The 17,554-nt window shown below is 34.4% G+C and overlaps 1 protein-coding gene across 1 annotated transcript in view; it reads right to left on the minus strand.

Moving 5' to 3' along the window:
* Positions 1-17,554, minus strand: part of LOC149806495 (uncharacterized) — a 98,407-nt gene that overhangs the window by 66,111 nt on the left and 14,742 nt on the right. Inside the window, exons 3-7 of the mRNA XM_089953875.1 lie at positions 4,325-4,519; positions 3,609-3,739; positions 2,868-2,976; positions 1,519-1,673; positions 198-320 (exon numbers count right to left, since the gene is read on the minus strand). Of these exons, the coding sequence (XP_089810001.1) occupies positions 198-320; positions 1,519-1,673; positions 2,868-2,976; positions 3,609-3,739; positions 4,325-4,519 (713 nt within the window). The remainder of the gene's footprint in view (positions 1-197; positions 321-1,518; positions 1,674-2,867; positions 2,977-3,608; positions 3,740-4,324; positions 4,520-17,554) is intronic.

Below are 17,554 nucleotides of genomic sequence, written 5' to 3' on the forward strand. Positions count from 1 at the left end.
GATATAGATGGACTGAGGCTGTCCTCTGAGTTGGAATGGGTTTTGGCTCCTGTGAAAGACAGGGGTTATTTTAGCTGGCTAAGATGGGACACATGGGTAAACTACATGGGCAGTATTGATGTCAGCTTTAAGATATGACCTTGTGGAAATGGAACACTATAAGGAACAGAAAGACGCTATAACTAATAAATGCTTACATCCGCCTCGAATACACTACTGGAGGCATCGTTTACAATCTCCTGACGATAATGGTAGAAACTCGGCAGTTGTGGAATCGGTTTAGTCTTCTTTCGATCAATGCATACGACGCCCCTGGGAGTCTATAAAAAAGAAGAAATGTATAAATATACAGTGAAATATCAGAATTTTCTACAACAGGCAGAAGAAATTTATGAAAATAAGGTATTCGATCAAAGTAAAAACAACGGCATGAAATGATATGATGACGTCAGCAAGCAGCTTGATGTAAAGTGTCCTGCAAGAGGTTCAGAAATGTAACCATATAATATTGAAATTATTGTTCTTACCTACTTCGCATTTCCTGATATTAAGCAAGAACAGCTCACAATGAGAAGAATGTCAGGATCAAGCTCAGAAAGCATGAAGATAGAAACATCTTTTCGTTGTAAACGAAGTGTAGGGCTAATCACATAAGTACCATCCGAAATGAATACCTTTCCAAACTCTATTCCCTTCCGTCGTTAATGTTTTTATATGAAATATTGCCTTTAACGTTTAGTAATTTTCATTGCATCAAAAATTTTAGGTAGAGAAATTCATGGGATTCAAATTCTAAAGCAAGACACGAATTGAAACTGGGTTTTTTTCATTACGACTAGGCGTCTGATGGGTTATAGGGTTTCTGTGTAAACCTCTCACTTCATATTCACTACACGTTCACAAGACAAAGGACATTGAACATTTCGTCTCTCTATGGCTGTCTCGTACCGCATGACATTTTGAGGTTGCGCGCCTATTACCTTTACGACCCGAGTTCTGATTGTTCACAATGTTTTATAATTCTTGTTTTAATGAACAATGCAGTTTTTTTTTAAACTTTGAAAAACACAATTTCCAGACGGGTTAGGCTGTCATGTAATAGCATAATACACGGCACAACTTAGTTTTTATTCATCACAGTTAATAAACCTTGCTGTACGGGCCCTAACCTACAGGACCCAGAAATAGTCACTTACCATCAACTGAACCACTTACCCATGCACCAACCAGTTCTACGGCAGAATACGGATAGGCTGTAATCACTAAGATGCCAATTGAACGACTGAAACTGCGCAATTGAAAGCCCCTACCAAAATTTGACAATATATTGGAGGCAAAATAAGTTCAAACGGCACAGTATCCATTATAAATACATATTAATTATTGGTTTATCGAAAATAATTTCAGTTATCAATATAATCTGTGCTAAAGTTTTGATAATTCAAATTCCGGCCTATCAGAACCAAATCTATTTAGATATTATGTCCTTACTCTTTATTTCAAAAGAAGTAATCTTACTTGAAAGACTGACGGATCATTCACGACAGGTTGAAAATCAATGTAATCATAGTAATGGAGGAAGTTTCTTGATGTCCCATCCTGCATCAGCTGTACTCCTTTGGCCACAGCACGGACAGGAATCACGGTCTGCACTGGGTCAGACCAGTTCTGCACTGATAAACAAACACAGCCAAATCAATGATCTTTATGAAGACACATCAAATAGCTCAATACAGTAGGACCTAACACGGCAAGAACGTTAAAAAAGTAGTAAACAGTAATACTGCGGAATGTCATGTCTCGCCATTTCCGCTGTGATATAATACAAAACCCTTTCACAGTCAATACAGCAAGAACAACGATAGGTCACTTTGATCTACTTTCGCCAATTGTGAGAAGTATTCCTCAAAATAAATACATATCATTCATCTTCATGGCTAGACATGCAATAGTTAAAGAGAAACTGACCGAAATGGAAAAACGTAACAACTATTGGGGCTTCAGAAAGAGGTCACCGTGACCATACTTTACCTGTGATAATCACTACTCTCCACGACGTATACTATGTTTCATTACCGTGCATACAACAGTATCAGAGATTCTGTGCTAAATGAAATCTTAAGATTGACGCCGACGGCAAGAACAATAAAACACCATCAGCAAATGGAGGCAAGTCACAAACGACATGGAATGATATGCACTTGGGCGACCGCAGCGGAGATGGGTAACAGTTGCATCCCACCCTGGAGGTTTTAAAAGTCCATTGTTCATATTCATATATATATATATATATATATATATATATATATATATATATATATATATATATATATATATATATATATATATATATATATATATATATATATATTGGCATTCCCACCAATCCACCCTACAGAAATGTTCATGCGGATGCCCATGTATATCCCTGAAGCGCTTGTACGCTTTTTCATGCATCAGACTAGCTAAAGAGCGGCAGAACATTTGCCTGGTTTTAAATGTCCATAAGTTTCATGAAACTAAGTTTGTAAATATCGGTAACAATTTAAACTCACGAAAATATAAATGAATATATATTAAAACAGTCATTTTTTCCCCAAATATCAGCCCCTTTCTCTAGCCCGGTCCCCAAAGAATGGATAACATTCTGAGACTAATTTTGTAATTTTATCATTACTCATATGTTAATTATGCTTCAAGCCCTTCTGGGATAGCACTGGATATCTTAGCACGCTCACGCAAGCGTAACAAAGCGCGGTCTGAGCAGATCACACACTAACTGTGATAAGTTTGGTCCTAAAGCTTGGGTGAGGGGAATACGTTAAGTGAAACGTCATGTCACACGGAACATGTATTGTGCTATTTACCTGTAAAGTGGTATTCTAATGTAAAGTTGGACTTTAATGGCGCCCAGTAGATGCACGCAATCCAGACATCCGTGGTTATACCGCGTACGACAGAAGTGCCGTTATATTTCTGTAAGTAAAACAACACATAGTACTAATTTTAGTCACCTGTATCAATATACAATAAATACGAAATCGGTGCATGTCGTCTGCAGTGATACTGCTAAGCATTTTGATAGAATGGTCAGAAATATTGTGTAACTGTAATACGGAAATTATTGAAAACATTTGGGATTCTTGTATTTTGTTAAACTTTCAATATGATCATATCGTTGAATATAATACTAAAACCATCGTAATTTAAGACGTGGTTCATTTGATTAACTCTGACATTCTTCGGGTAATAGAAATGGAATAGACTTAAACGAATCGCAGAATTCAATATTTAAAAATTATATATGCACCCACCTTTTAACCACTGTGCAATATAAATAACTGTACGAAAAAATCTGTGCAAATAGCACGTGTACAAAATAATAAGGGTGATCCTTTATCCGCGAAATCTCGTACATCACGTCGAAATGACACGTGAATTTACTTTTGTCAACAGTCACATGGTTTCGGTATAAGAATAACAATTAATGTCCAGCTAAGCTATTATAAGCGTACAAACGCAAATCATGCCTTTCCAAAAGTAAAACAAAATCATGAAAAATATCTTAATGGTGGCTATGGTTTTTGTTGCTTGGTCAAGATGTTTACCTCCCCAAATGTACTGGCAAAATATAGAGCACCCCCTGTTGAGAACGAATGTACTCCTCCATTGTACGTGACATTGCCAAAGAAAAGGTTGTTGTCATCTTGTTGTAGATTTCGGACTTCACAGGAATGGCCTGACAACAAAAGATGTAACTAATGTTGTACATGCAGCATAATGTAATTTCATTTTTAACTGCTCAGTACAATGGATCTATGCCAGATAGTGCAGACTGGCAATGGACTTTATGCCAGAGAAAGCAGATTGGCAATGGCCCTTATGCCAGAGAAAGCAGTTTGACAATGGACCTTATGCCAGAGAGTGCAGATTGGCAATGGACCGTATGTCAGAGTGCAGAGTGGCGATTCGATGAATAATAATTTATGTTAAAATACATCTACAGAAAGAAAAAACAGCGTGGCCACTGAAAGGTTTTTCTTGAAATTAACCATCAAATCATACATCACAAATTCATTACAATTTTACTTTGATATATTGATATAGATCTCACAGTCTTTTGTGTAATAGTTAAGGGGAACAGTTGATTAGTATTTGTTTAATATATTTACATAAACCAATTTTCTCTGACTTATAAATACAGACATTTTCAACAACTTCACTTTTAACAAATGTTCATAGTAAATGCTACAACAATTAGTATGCCGTTCGTTGAGAATGTTATTTCTACACATCATGACTAAATCAAAGCACCTGAACTTACCCGTGACATAAAATAATTGATCATTGGCGTAATCATATATCAAGTTGTATTTGGTGTTATTGGTGAATAATATCAACGTGGCCTGACTACTGCCACTGTCAAAGTATTCATGCGCGGTGACAGTCGATCCCCTGTCTACGATATTGCCTTCTATTGTGGCCTGATACTGACCCGGAAGCTGCGGAATTTTGGGGTCTGAAAAAGAAAACGATTGGTCTTAAAGATATCGTCTTTTTCTTGGAATCGAACAACCACAGTATATGTCAAGCAACTCTAAAGAGGACCTCGCTAAACACAGCTTAATCACAAGTGCGATTTAGTTTTTACAACCCTGGTGTCACCCTCAGCAGTAGATGCTTCTTTTTTTTTTTAATCAAATCAAAGTCTTGGATCAATTTAGTTTCTGATGGCTGCCTCAAAAGATGGAAGACAGAGATTAAGGAAAGTAGTTCGGAATCTTATGTCGTCATAAGACAACTATACACACACACACACAATATATATATATATATATATATATATATATATATATATATATATATATATATATATATATATATATATATATATATATATATATATATATATATATATATATATATATATATATATATATATATATATACATATATATATATATATATATATATAATTTTGCCTCCAAATTCCAGACCATATTTGCATTTACAAATATAAACTAAATCACGTTCTTATCAAAGTGCATCAAATCAGTTTCTATCATTTTTATCAAGTTATAAGCTTATATGAGAAAAATTCCTGGCCTACTTCTACCTCTGTGTTCTATTATTCTTTATCTTATTCTTATTATTATAGGTACTTTTATCTATCGAATGATTTGTATTCGCTCAATTATGTTTTACGTGGGATATAATTGCATAAGTCATAATTCTTATAACTAAACAAACTGTGGTAATGCTGTCTTCTATGCACCAAGTCTCTTGACTTGCCACCGTGAAGCCAAACCGACATATATTTCCCTCACAAGACTTCAGGGAAGAACTTGTAAAAATAATTGAACATCGTATAAGTTTCAAATGTAAGATCCTGGCTTATCGTACTGACAGATTCATTCGCTACTGAACTGGTTTATCTTATTGACAGATGCATTCGGTACTGAACTGGCTTATCTTATTGACAGATGAAGTCGCTTCTGAACTGCCTTATCTTATTGACAGATGAAGTCGCTACTGAACTGGCCTATCTTATTGACAGATGAAGTCGCTACTGAACTGGCTTATCGTACTGACAGATTCATTCGCTACTGAACTGGTTTATCTTATTGACAGATGCATTCGGTACTGAACTGCCTTATCTTATTGACAGATGAAGTCGCTACTGAACTGGCTTATCTTATTGACAAATGAAGTCGCTACTGAACTGGCTTATCGCACTGACATGTATTCTCTACAGAACAGGCTTATCTTATTGACAGATGTATTCTCTACTGAACTGGCTTATCTTATTGGCAGATGAAGTCGCTACTGACCTGGTTTATCTTACTGACAGATGCATTCGGTACTGAACTGGCTTATCTTATTGACAACTGCATTCGGTACTGAACTGGCTTATCTTATTGACAGATGAAGTCGCTACTGACCTGGCTTATCTTATTGACAGATGCATTCGGTACTGAACTGGCTTATCGTATTGACAGATGCATTCGGTACTGAACTGGCTTATCTTATTGACAAATGAAGTCGCTTCTGAGCTGGCTTATCGCACTGATACGTATTCGCTACAGAACAGGCTTATCTTATTGACAGATGTATTCTCTACTGAACTGGCTTATCTTATTGACAAATGCATTCGGTACTGAACTGGCTTATCTTATTGACAAATGAAGTCGCTACTGATCTGGCTTATCGCACTGACACGTATTCGCTACAGAACAGGCTTATCTTATTGACAGATGTATTCTCTACTGAACTGGCTTATCTCATCGACAAATTAAGTCGCTACTGAACTGGCTTATCGTACTGACATGTATTCACTACTGAACTGGCTTATTTATTGACAGCTGTAGTCGCTACTGAAATAGTTTGTCTTTTTTAGACATGTAGTCCTTACTGAACTAGCTTATCTTATCTAGAGATACAACAGATGCTATCTCTGCTGAGCTTGCTTACCTAACTGACAAATGTAGTCGCTACTGTACTAGCTCATCTTATTGATGAATGTAGTCGTTACGTTAATGACTTATATTAACGTTCTTCTTGTATTAGTTCATTATGTATGATACTTTCCTTTGCCCTTTTTCTGTTACCGCATGCTCCCCTCCCCAAAGTTATGTTCACTTTACTTGACTGTTTCTTCCGTTCATTTTAATAATCACGGATGACAGACTCGTCATTAAAGCATGTCACACATGACAGCAAGCGTTGTCTAACTTAAGGGAGATAATGCAGTGGAAAATTTTAAAAACTCGAACTCCAAGTTATATCGTGAAATGCGCGTATTCGAACTTCTACTGAAGAATCGGATTTTAAACTTAAAAATATTGCTCAGAAAGATGCATGAAGATTTACTTATTAACGATTCCTCTATGACTGACCCTTAAGAAAAAAACGCGTGACACTTAAAAGAATACACAATAAAACACTGCTACCTATGTTCAAAGCATTATGCACATTGCTTAAGTTAGTTGCTGTAAGAAAGGCAATTGCTTTTAATTATTAATCACAAAAATATGAAAATATAAATCTGCTTATTTAATAATGGAATTGATTGGTTATAAACAAACACGTCACTGTTTTATTTTATTACTAGTAGCAAACAGAAGAGTTACATGTGTGAGGTTTTATATTGGGATCGTGCATGTTTTTCCTGGTATCTACGTTCGCCAATTCCCGAGGGATCATTGAAAACCATGCCAGAAGGGGTATGGTTTCAACATTAACAAGAATTTATCTTTCTGGCTGAATGTATATTTTAGTTATCAATCATGCGATAAAAGATTATAAGAAACTTAATGATATATTATATATAGCTTTAATTAATTATATATCTGTTTTGTTTTGTCATATGAAAACTGTCGCAAGTTTTTGTTAATCGCATTACACGGTCTTCAAATATGCGATTTTCCAATACATGTAGACAGTATGGAGTCGAAACAGGGGACATTTATTTTCAAATTAAAGAAAACGACTTTGATGAATACAAAATATGGAAGTTTATCTATTAAGGTAAGATGTATTACGATAAATTTGTCTGGATTGTGTAACCTACAAACATCAAACCTTTCGTATCATGTTGTTTTATTTTATTTCTTGATGAACGTTATAATAATGTCAATGTTGATCAGATAGCTTCAGGATTCACATCAAATATATCATATCAGATGAAACTAAGTGTATTTATACCAACTATCAAGTCTTTATAGTCGTCAAACAACGTCATCTAAATAATGTATTTTCAACTATTTCAACGCATCCCCAAGAAATCTTCAAAATCAGATTGCAATATCGTTTTATATTTAATGTTTGCATATATATATATATATATATATATATATATATATATATATATATATATATATATATATATATATATATATATATATATATATATATATATATATATATATATATATATATATATATATCTGCTTATGGAAACTGTCTCCACTATAATAAAATATTTTTAGAAAAGATTACAAATTTCAATATACATTATAGGTAGATTATTATGTCTAACAATTTTTTTATTTGCATCTATCTACTTAGCCATCAATCCATCGATCCATCCATCTAGATAGATATATAGATAACGCATACATGTAGGAAGATAGGCAGTTAAGGAGCAATCAATTACCTAAAGAAGTGATGACTTCCAAAAAGCATCTTTCTCTCAACATATATATTTGAGGCTTTGTTGTAATTAATGTAATGTTCATTGATTTAATTTACCTGTTTTCAGGTAGCCATTTTTTAAAATACATTTAAACTTAATTAGATGCTATATGCCGGTTGACACCAACCGTAATAACTTTTTAATCAGTTCGGTACGCTTGTGTTTATAAAGGATGTTTCTTTTAACACTTGGGAAGTGCCGAATAATTTTTGGCGGTTAGAGAAGTAATCATGATAGGCTAAGCTAAACGAAAGGGTGTATTCTCAGACGGAATTAAAGGTTTAATAATTCCACCTTGCGAAATTGGTCACTCTATGTTTCTGCGGGAAGCCAAAAAGCTTTTATCTCCGGGGTGTATAAAGTATTCTCCCGTTATAAATTGCCCAATGTACAGGTGTCTGGAAGTTTAAGATTAGCGAGAGATTCAGCTGCATAGTAATGATGAGTCTCGAATAAAGCACAAGGTTAGTCTCATTTACATACTATATGTTCGTTGATGTAAGACTGTAATTATTTGTTTTAAATTCATACTTTACTTTTTCTTTGAGTTCAGAAAATAATCGAACATTAGTGTTCTAGAATATTATATGATTCATGTATTGTAAGAATTGCATACAATATTTCGTAGGTGTAAAATTTACTGGTTTTGTATGTAATAGAAATAATGTATCGTAGGAATTTCACGCATTTGTTTTGATTCTAATTGTGAGAAATAAATTATCTACCTTAAATGATTTGTATCATGTATGCTGAGAATTCGTTTTCTATGTCTGGAAATGTACGTCAATGAATAGCTAATAAGCAAAGTAACGTAGTTTGGACCAGGAGTGAAGTCCTTTAATTCGTTTGTGTAATGAAGTTGTGAATTCTTTCCAACCTAGAATCGACCGACGTCGTCAGTATAGTACTACAGTGTATAATTGTCAGCACTGTATTACATCTCTGCCAGTAAAAAAAAAAATCCTGAATTTGTTCACCTATGTATTTGGAAAAGTCTTCACTGTTTGCTATAAAGCTATTATAGAGAAAATACCACAGCAACTTCTATCTAAATCGATCGTGATGCAGTTGTCACATCGTACAATTTTCTCCAGATAGTATTTTGCCACCAGATTTACAGCAGAGTGACGTTCTTTTTTCCTACGAAAGGAAGGTACCACAAGAAAGAGTGTGACTTGCATTTACTTTCTATGACGTTATTACGTCATTATTGACGTCTTGGCGTGCTCTTATACATTATCTAATACTTAATATTTTTGTGTTTGTGTAGTAGGCTGAAATAAAACCAGGCAAGTATGCCAACCCGTGTACTTTGGGCGACATCAGGAAGCGTAGCAGCACACACACTATAATTTCTTAAGTATATAGGAGCCCCGGTATCGCAGTGGTTAGCGTGCCAGTTCAGCAACTGAATGGGTACAGGTTCAAATTAAACTATCGCTCTAACCTGAGTAAGCAAAGCATCTTATTCCAATTCCTTCGGCACAAAATCACCTACTTGTCTTGCTGCGTGCAAAGCAACAAATCCTATTCAAATCCTTCCACCTTGAGGCCCCATTATTTGTAGACACCTCACAGCTTCTTACCAGAACATTGATTGGGATGGGCACTGCTGTGCACCTTTCCAGACAGGCAAAGACGGATTTATCTTAAGTTGCTGGCGGAGGGGAGGGGTTGAGAATTGCCAATACATGAACACATTTAACTAACTGAGTTGGACTAAGATTGTAAGGATTTTGAGATCTGGTATTGGTTTTTGGTGTGCGACTGAACCATCTGGATTGATCTGGTTATTTATGTGCATCTGAATCAATTGGATTGATCTGGTTAAAATATAGCTGAAGGCTAAATTCTGCTTGCCAACCGAGTGAGCTCCTTTTCAATTTAAAGCCTTTGCATCCTTTCCTGTTTTTGTCCTTTCCAGAAATGTATATGTTTATGATGGGAAAAGAGGGTGGGGTGGCGAGCGTAAGTGTGCGGTCTGTATCATGCAAAGTCATGAGAGGATGAGTGAGTGGACAGAGGACAGCTACGATATTGAAGCCTTTACTGACATATGGATTGGCCAAGGCTTGTCAGTGAAGTATAATATTAGTACTAGGTGAAAGATATCGCGATGCCATGTAGAAAATCGCACCGATACATATAATCCATGTGATCTTTTCCAAAACTCAAAGAAGGGTTCGATTTTCTGTCGGAAGGAATACTTCTATGTAACGTCATCTATAATAAAAATATGCCTATGGATATGATCCTTCGGCTGTGATTATTTTTTCTATAATTATGTCCAAGAATTGTGATCCTAAATTCAAACGTCCATTGAAAAAAGTAACCGTTAAACCTGTGTTATTGACAGTGCCAGAAGAAGAACTTGACACCGAGGACATCCACTCCATTCAGGACAGGACTGTCATGGATATTCCTGAAAGGCCATTCTGGGAGGACAACTGTGTGACTGTACCCATTGTAGAGACTGTAAGAACATTACACATTGTCCTTAAGACATCCTTGTTACCCAAAACATGTACAGTCACTTATTTATATTCTACTTTGATCGTTGTGATGTGTATTTTATCGCTGTACATAACCATTTGTCTTTTATGTACTTTTGTCTTTCGTGTGGCTCCATTTAAAAAAAATAAACGTGTCCTGAAAAAAGTATTAAAAAAAACTCTTGTGTTGTCTGTCTTCGTGTAAAAAGTGATATTCCTTACACCATGGCTACCTCTGTTGTCTCTGCTCCCTCTTCCTCCACTTTCACAGTCATCGACGAACACTTAGATCGTGCCACCTGGGAGGCCTTGTATCTTTGCAATTAACATGTTAATTGACGGACCCAGCAGTTCAGGCAAAATCGAATTTGTCAAACGTTTGATAGAACATACATATCATTTGACACATAAACATCATTTGATCCATCGTCAACCTCAACGGATCGTGTGGTTTTACAAAGAGTGACAATCGGCGATTCCATCGTATTTGTGGAAGGCATTCCGCAATTAATTTCAGCATCGTTTTAAGATTTAGCTTGCGTTAATTATATAGCCCTTGTGATTATTTCACCTACTATTTATCAGTCTAGAATATATCGCATAGGAAGCCGACTTGGTTTGTTTTTGTTTTTGTTTTTTTATTTATAAAAATAAATTTCCCACAGGCATCCGATGGCAATTTGATACTAAAATGGTAAAAATCCTGAACATATTGTGATGCTGTTAATAATGTTTGCATTGTTTAGAAAGTTTCCCTTTCAAACAGGTATCGCAAATATTTATGAGTCATACCTCTGAAAAGTTAAGAGGTAGATAATTTCAAATATTTTGTGATTTTTCATCTGGTCAGACACTGATATACTTGCCCAGATCGTCGGTATATTCAAGATTCGATACATTGTCAAATCAAGAGGAAGACGCCCACAGATATTTATATACGTAATTAATTATTTTACACATCAGAAATGTTGCCAAGATACATTATAAATAGTTTATTTTAAGCGTTTCATCCAGTTCCCACCAACGTTTACCTAACGAATGCTGCTGTAATATATTTATACCATTCATAAAAGTAGAAACAGCAACTGATTGGTCGAAAATCTAATTAATGTTATGACCTAATGTTTCAGACGAATTAGCATGTTACTTTTCATGGGGCCCGTGAGTAGCTCTCCAAAATGGAGGTTTGACCAAAATTGACAATTTAGCAAGAAAGCTGGTGTAAATTGAGGCGGATGGAATTCTTCTTTCAAATGCAATTTACTGACAGTTTTCATGTGATAAGTAATCACACACTTACATAAATATCTCCTGCATCTTTACTTTGTGTGACAATTTATTTAAAAAGATGCTGCACAGTCTTGAAAATACAAGCGGTGAGTGTGGCCATATCTGACCAGCCGAAATGACTGACATTTTTTTGTTTCGTAACTTCTTCCTTATCTCAACCACGTATGATTGGTCGTTGAAAGGAAAATTCGTCGACATTAAAGTGATTTCTAGAACACTGAAAAGTATCACCTGTGCGAACACAACTTAGAAAGCAAGGGCTGTATTTACAACTGCAGTTTCTCAACTTACAAACGTTGTTTCTTATTATATTTTCCTCAAAGGGGCGATGTACCAGAACGTAATATTTTCACGGTTTTAACCCATTTTGGCATCAAGCATTCATCAAATTCATGTGGTCCTTTAGTAAACGTGTCAGCAGTTTACTTTGTTGAGGACACTTGAAATGGGACGATTAACTATTGCAACTCACTCGTACTAATGACGAGTGCTTGGGAAAATAAATCATGAGCCCTGTTTTAACATGATTGTGATTAATATATACATAGGTATGTATTTATGTACATCAATAATTGCATGTTAAAAACTAGTCGATACTTGTTAGAAACTTAAACGTACACATGTATGATTGTATAAACATATATAAATACAAACATATTATTAGTTTACATTACTGTCCATCCAGTTTTCGTTGGAATGTTTTTATATCATGACAATATGTTAACAATCAGATGCATTTATGAAGAGGTATCAATAAAATGTCTTCAGTGTATTGAAAAATCACCAGAAATGGTATTAATAAAATGTCTTCAGTGTATTGAAAAATCACCAGAAATGGTATTAATAAAATGTCTTCAGTGTACTGAAAAATCACCAGAAATGGTATTAATAAAATGTCTTCAGTGTATTGAAAAATCACCAGAAATGGTATTAATAAAATGTCTTCAGTGTATTGAAAAATCACCAGAAATGGTATTAATAAAATGTCTTCAGTGTATTGAAAAATCACCAGAAATGGTATTAATAAAATGTCTTCAGTGTATTGAAAAATCACCAGAAATGGTATTAATAAAATGTCTTCAGTGTATTGAAAAATCACCAGAAATAACTGACATGCTCAACATTGATAATGGTTTTTCAGTTACTTAGTTTCAGTCCTACTGTCACAACAAATGTCAATAAAAAAAGTGTTACGATTACTTAATATACTCATGCACTGCAATAAATAAGCGACTTGTTACACATTTTCAAAATTGTATTCTTCACTTGAATGCAAGGCGACATACTCATGTTCAGAGTGACCCTCGATGATTTCCCATTTCATAGAAAACGTGGTATGCAGACAGTTGTAATTTTGTTTTCTTGTTGATAAATATTAAAAGGAAACATTTCTTTTGTAATTTTAAACCAGTCAGTATATATCCTATTATATTATCTGAACAGAGATAAAGCAAACTCATATAACATGCATGTCGACTGTGTAAAACTTCACTACAGAACATGAATAACGACTGTACAAAACATGACCTATAGAATACTAATATCGACTGTGCAAAATTGTTTTTAAAAATATGACGAAGTCGAAACAATTTCAAAACTGTTTTGAAAGAACCCACATCCAATAAACATGACAGCACTGGTGTTGTCAAACCATAGCGTTATAATCAAGCTATAGCATTAAAAACAGTGGTCACTGATCTTACAGGTGAACTACCTCAAGTTTACATCTCCGTGATTTAATTTTAATTAAATATTAATCTTTTGAACTGATCACTTTTGATGAATATTTTAAAACTAAGAACTTAAATTTCATGTTCTAGTGACAGCTGATAAACTAGTTAGAATATTTGTGATAGCAATTCTTAACGTAATACAAGCTATTTTTGTTGCAAGCATTTTCAATGGGGATATAACTTTTCCTCAACTCACTGCTCTAGCGGTTCTAATCCAGGCTCTGTTATTCTGATCTCCCTTGTTGAAAGCAACACAAGACAATAAGGCAATCTAGGTGCCCCCATCCATTAGAAGGAATTACAATTTATATTGAGGTTGTAACCTTTCCCAACCACTTACATCGTGCTTTTAATCAAGTACCTAATATTCTTCTCCCTGTTTTTGAATGGAAAATATCGGTGAGGTCTCGATATATATATATATATATATATATATATATATATATATATATATATATATATATATATATATATATATATATATATATATATATATATATATATATATTGTTGAATACCGAAATGCTTGTGACGTCAAATAAAAACAAGCGAATATACTACACTGTAGTAAAACTAAACGAAACGTAGACAACAAAACATCAAGCACCTTTATTTTCAGTGTCCTTGTTGGGACTATGCATTGTTTGTTAAAGACCTCGTTGGGACTATGCAATGTTTAGTAAAGTTCCTGTTGGGACTATACAATGTATGTTAAAGTAATACGTTCATATTAATGTATTTTACATGCATTACTGAATCGACAGTGAACTGGTTTTAACACATGCGGCATGAAGAGGTAAAAAGTCTCATGTCTTCCGTGGAAATGAGAGATAAGTTAAGATTATGAACCATTTAGCAGAATAATGGCAGACCGTGTCGATCCCGTACCTAAGAACAGGTCAGGCAACCGATACTTGATGACAATAATGAGTGCATCCACAAGATTTCCAGAGGCAATTCCTTTTAGGAATATGCTAAACCCAAAGTAAATACGTTGATTAGGCTTTTATACTTTTTTTCCATCTTCCCAAATTTGTCCAATCTCATCAAGGATAAAATTTAATGTCATTTTCCAACAAATTAGACAGGATTAGGCATCCAACAACTCAAATTGTCTGCTTTTACCCAGAAGGGAACGAGGTTTTTGGAAAGATTTTATCAAAATTTTAAATATATGATTCGGTCATATTGCTTTGATGCAGGAAAAGATAAGAGTGTTCATTTACTGTTGTTTGTTGTTAGGGAATCAGACCAAGAATCATTAGGTTTTTGTCCGTTGGAACATACTATCAGTGGACCACTGAAGTTATTATAAGAGAAAGTTCTTTTAACCAAAGATTCAGAAATTAAACTTCTTGACTATGTCTCTAATTTCAAACGTACGTTGTCAAAGGCTTATGAGGTAGCAGGAACTATTTTTCACAATCATCATTAAAAAAATGAAATTAGGGTAGAACATAAATACAAAGAAAGAGAGTTTCCAGGTTCGTGATTGAGTTTTGGCTGTTGCCCACACTTCAAAATCCTCCAGGTCCGTGATTGAGTTTTGGCTCTGTTGCCCATACCTCAAAATCCTCTTTATGCTAATTAGTATGGTCCTAATACAATTAAGAAGTGACTTAAATTATATCATTAACACTCCTGAGAGGAGGAAACAGAAACAACATCGTCATATAAATATGTTAAAGGAGTATGTTGATAGAGATAGCCCTGGTAAAATCATTCAATCAATTTAATGGAACCTGTCCAAAACAGTGAAGATTTCAACTATGGTGTGCAATTTAACTGTAGTAATATTGATTCAACCCATATTCGGAAACTTTCACATCTTCAGCCGCAAGAAAAGAATGAACTAAATCATATGTGAATGTATGCACTTGTTTACATATGTTCCAAGACGAAGAAATAAAATCCACATTAAAGTTGAAATTTTAAATCCTGTGAAAACCCATCCTTTCTAGATTAATCCTCTCAAACAGAAATGTTTGCGAAAATAAATGAAATATTTATTGAAGAATGATGTTATTGAATGAAATAAAAATAAATGGACTTCACCATAAATTCTTGTGCCAAAACCAGATAATACTTTCCGATTGTGTATTGACCATAGAAAGGTGAACAGTGCCAAAAAAGCTCAGTTATTTCCAACGACGTGAAATGATGACTGCGTTGAAAAATATGATATGCGAATCACATGACCAGGTGGACCTTTCAAAGGGATTCTGGTAAATTCCATTCACGGAAAGAGCCAGAAAGTTTTGCAATTTACAGCTCAGAATGGACTTTATCATTATATAATAATGCCGTTTAGTATGAAAAATTTTCCTTCAATATTCCAGCCTTTAAAGAACATGATAACACTTGGAAAGTAAAAGTTATTTTTATAGTGCTTGTGTTACATTTTTTAGGACATACACCACTTCCTCGAAAACTCGCGCCCTCACAATTCGCGAACCCATTTATAATGCGGAGTCAGACGTGGATCTCACTTTTTATTACTATAAAATAAAAAAATGTATCCCTATTTGTTGAACTTGAACAAAATCACTATCATAATTGGTAACTGAAACTTTGGTATATCGCTCGTTATATGGTCGAAAACAGCAGATAGGACCTGGAAATTTTAATCAACATTATGAAGTTATCAACTTTAAATAAGAAGTCATATAATTTGTTACATTTTCTTTCCAAATGACATTCTAAATTGCACCGTAATTAACGATATTGAAGGTAATGTCGATTAATGTCACTTATATCTGTTGTATAGGCAGTACTTTAATAAATAAATACCAATTAAATAATTTTTTTATCAAGTGAAATTTGTGTTTTAATTCTATCTTTTAATTCCTTTTAAGTGTAATCATCATAAATGAAACGTGTATTTAAACGTAAAATGTGTCAATCTACCGTCTACAGCTATGTCCGCGACCGTTTCTCTGAGAACCTAAATAAGTTTTGATATATGACTCGCTGTATTGTTACACTCGGTTAAAGCTGGCCTCCTTTGTATTATCACGTCTTTTGAATCGAATAAACGAGGTGGAAATAAAGAAAATTTAAAAGTCATGACAATTAAGAAATGCTTAAGATCTAGCGGTCCTGGTCGTTATGTCGGGTCAAGTCATTTCCGTTAATTAATCGAACCCTTGAAATGTTTATCTGTACGTAATATCATTAAGCTACCTTAAATTAACCAACTCACACATACCTGTAATCAAAAATAGCAAGACACCAACCAAGAGAAACGAATGCTTCATAAAATTAAGAGCTTTGTTTCACAAATACGGATATTGTGGGCAAACGAGTTTCAGAGAATTCTTGAATTGCACTTAGAAATAGAGATATTAGAAATAGAGATATTCTCAAGGAAGATACGAAATTTCACTAATACTTGTAATGAAATCACGATATAACTATTGTGCGCCACACGTTATAGCACCGGCATTTTTTCCATAGATTGGAGAAAACTGTGCACCTAGGTTTAATTAATGCGATTTTATTGGGCGTTCATCAAGTTTGTTTCTTATTTGAATACTACACTGGCTGCTCGATAGCGTAATGAGATATAATAGATCTATGAATTATTATCAAATTTGCTTTATGATACATTCTGACTAGATTTTAAGACCTGGTTGCCAAGGGATAATGTGTAAACCTGGTAAATCAGAATATATTTCCGTGATACCGATTTATAGGGAAATATTCATCCGCAAAGCGGTAGCGTGTTGCTTGCAAGGGATCGTGTCAAACGTTCGGCCTACTCTATGGTGGCTCGTAAAAGTATGTTTTTTTCTACATAGATTCGACAAAAACAAACTAATAAACTTACGTATAAATTGTATTTC

The sequence above is a fragment of the Sinohyriopsis cumingii genome, chromosome 1, assembly GCF_028554795.1.
Source record: "Sinohyriopsis cumingii isolate HCF-2022 chromosome 1, ASM2855479v2, whole genome shotgun sequence".
Classification (NCBI taxonomy): domain Eukaryota; kingdom Metazoa; phylum Mollusca; class Bivalvia; order Unionida; family Unionidae; genus Sinohyriopsis; species Sinohyriopsis cumingii.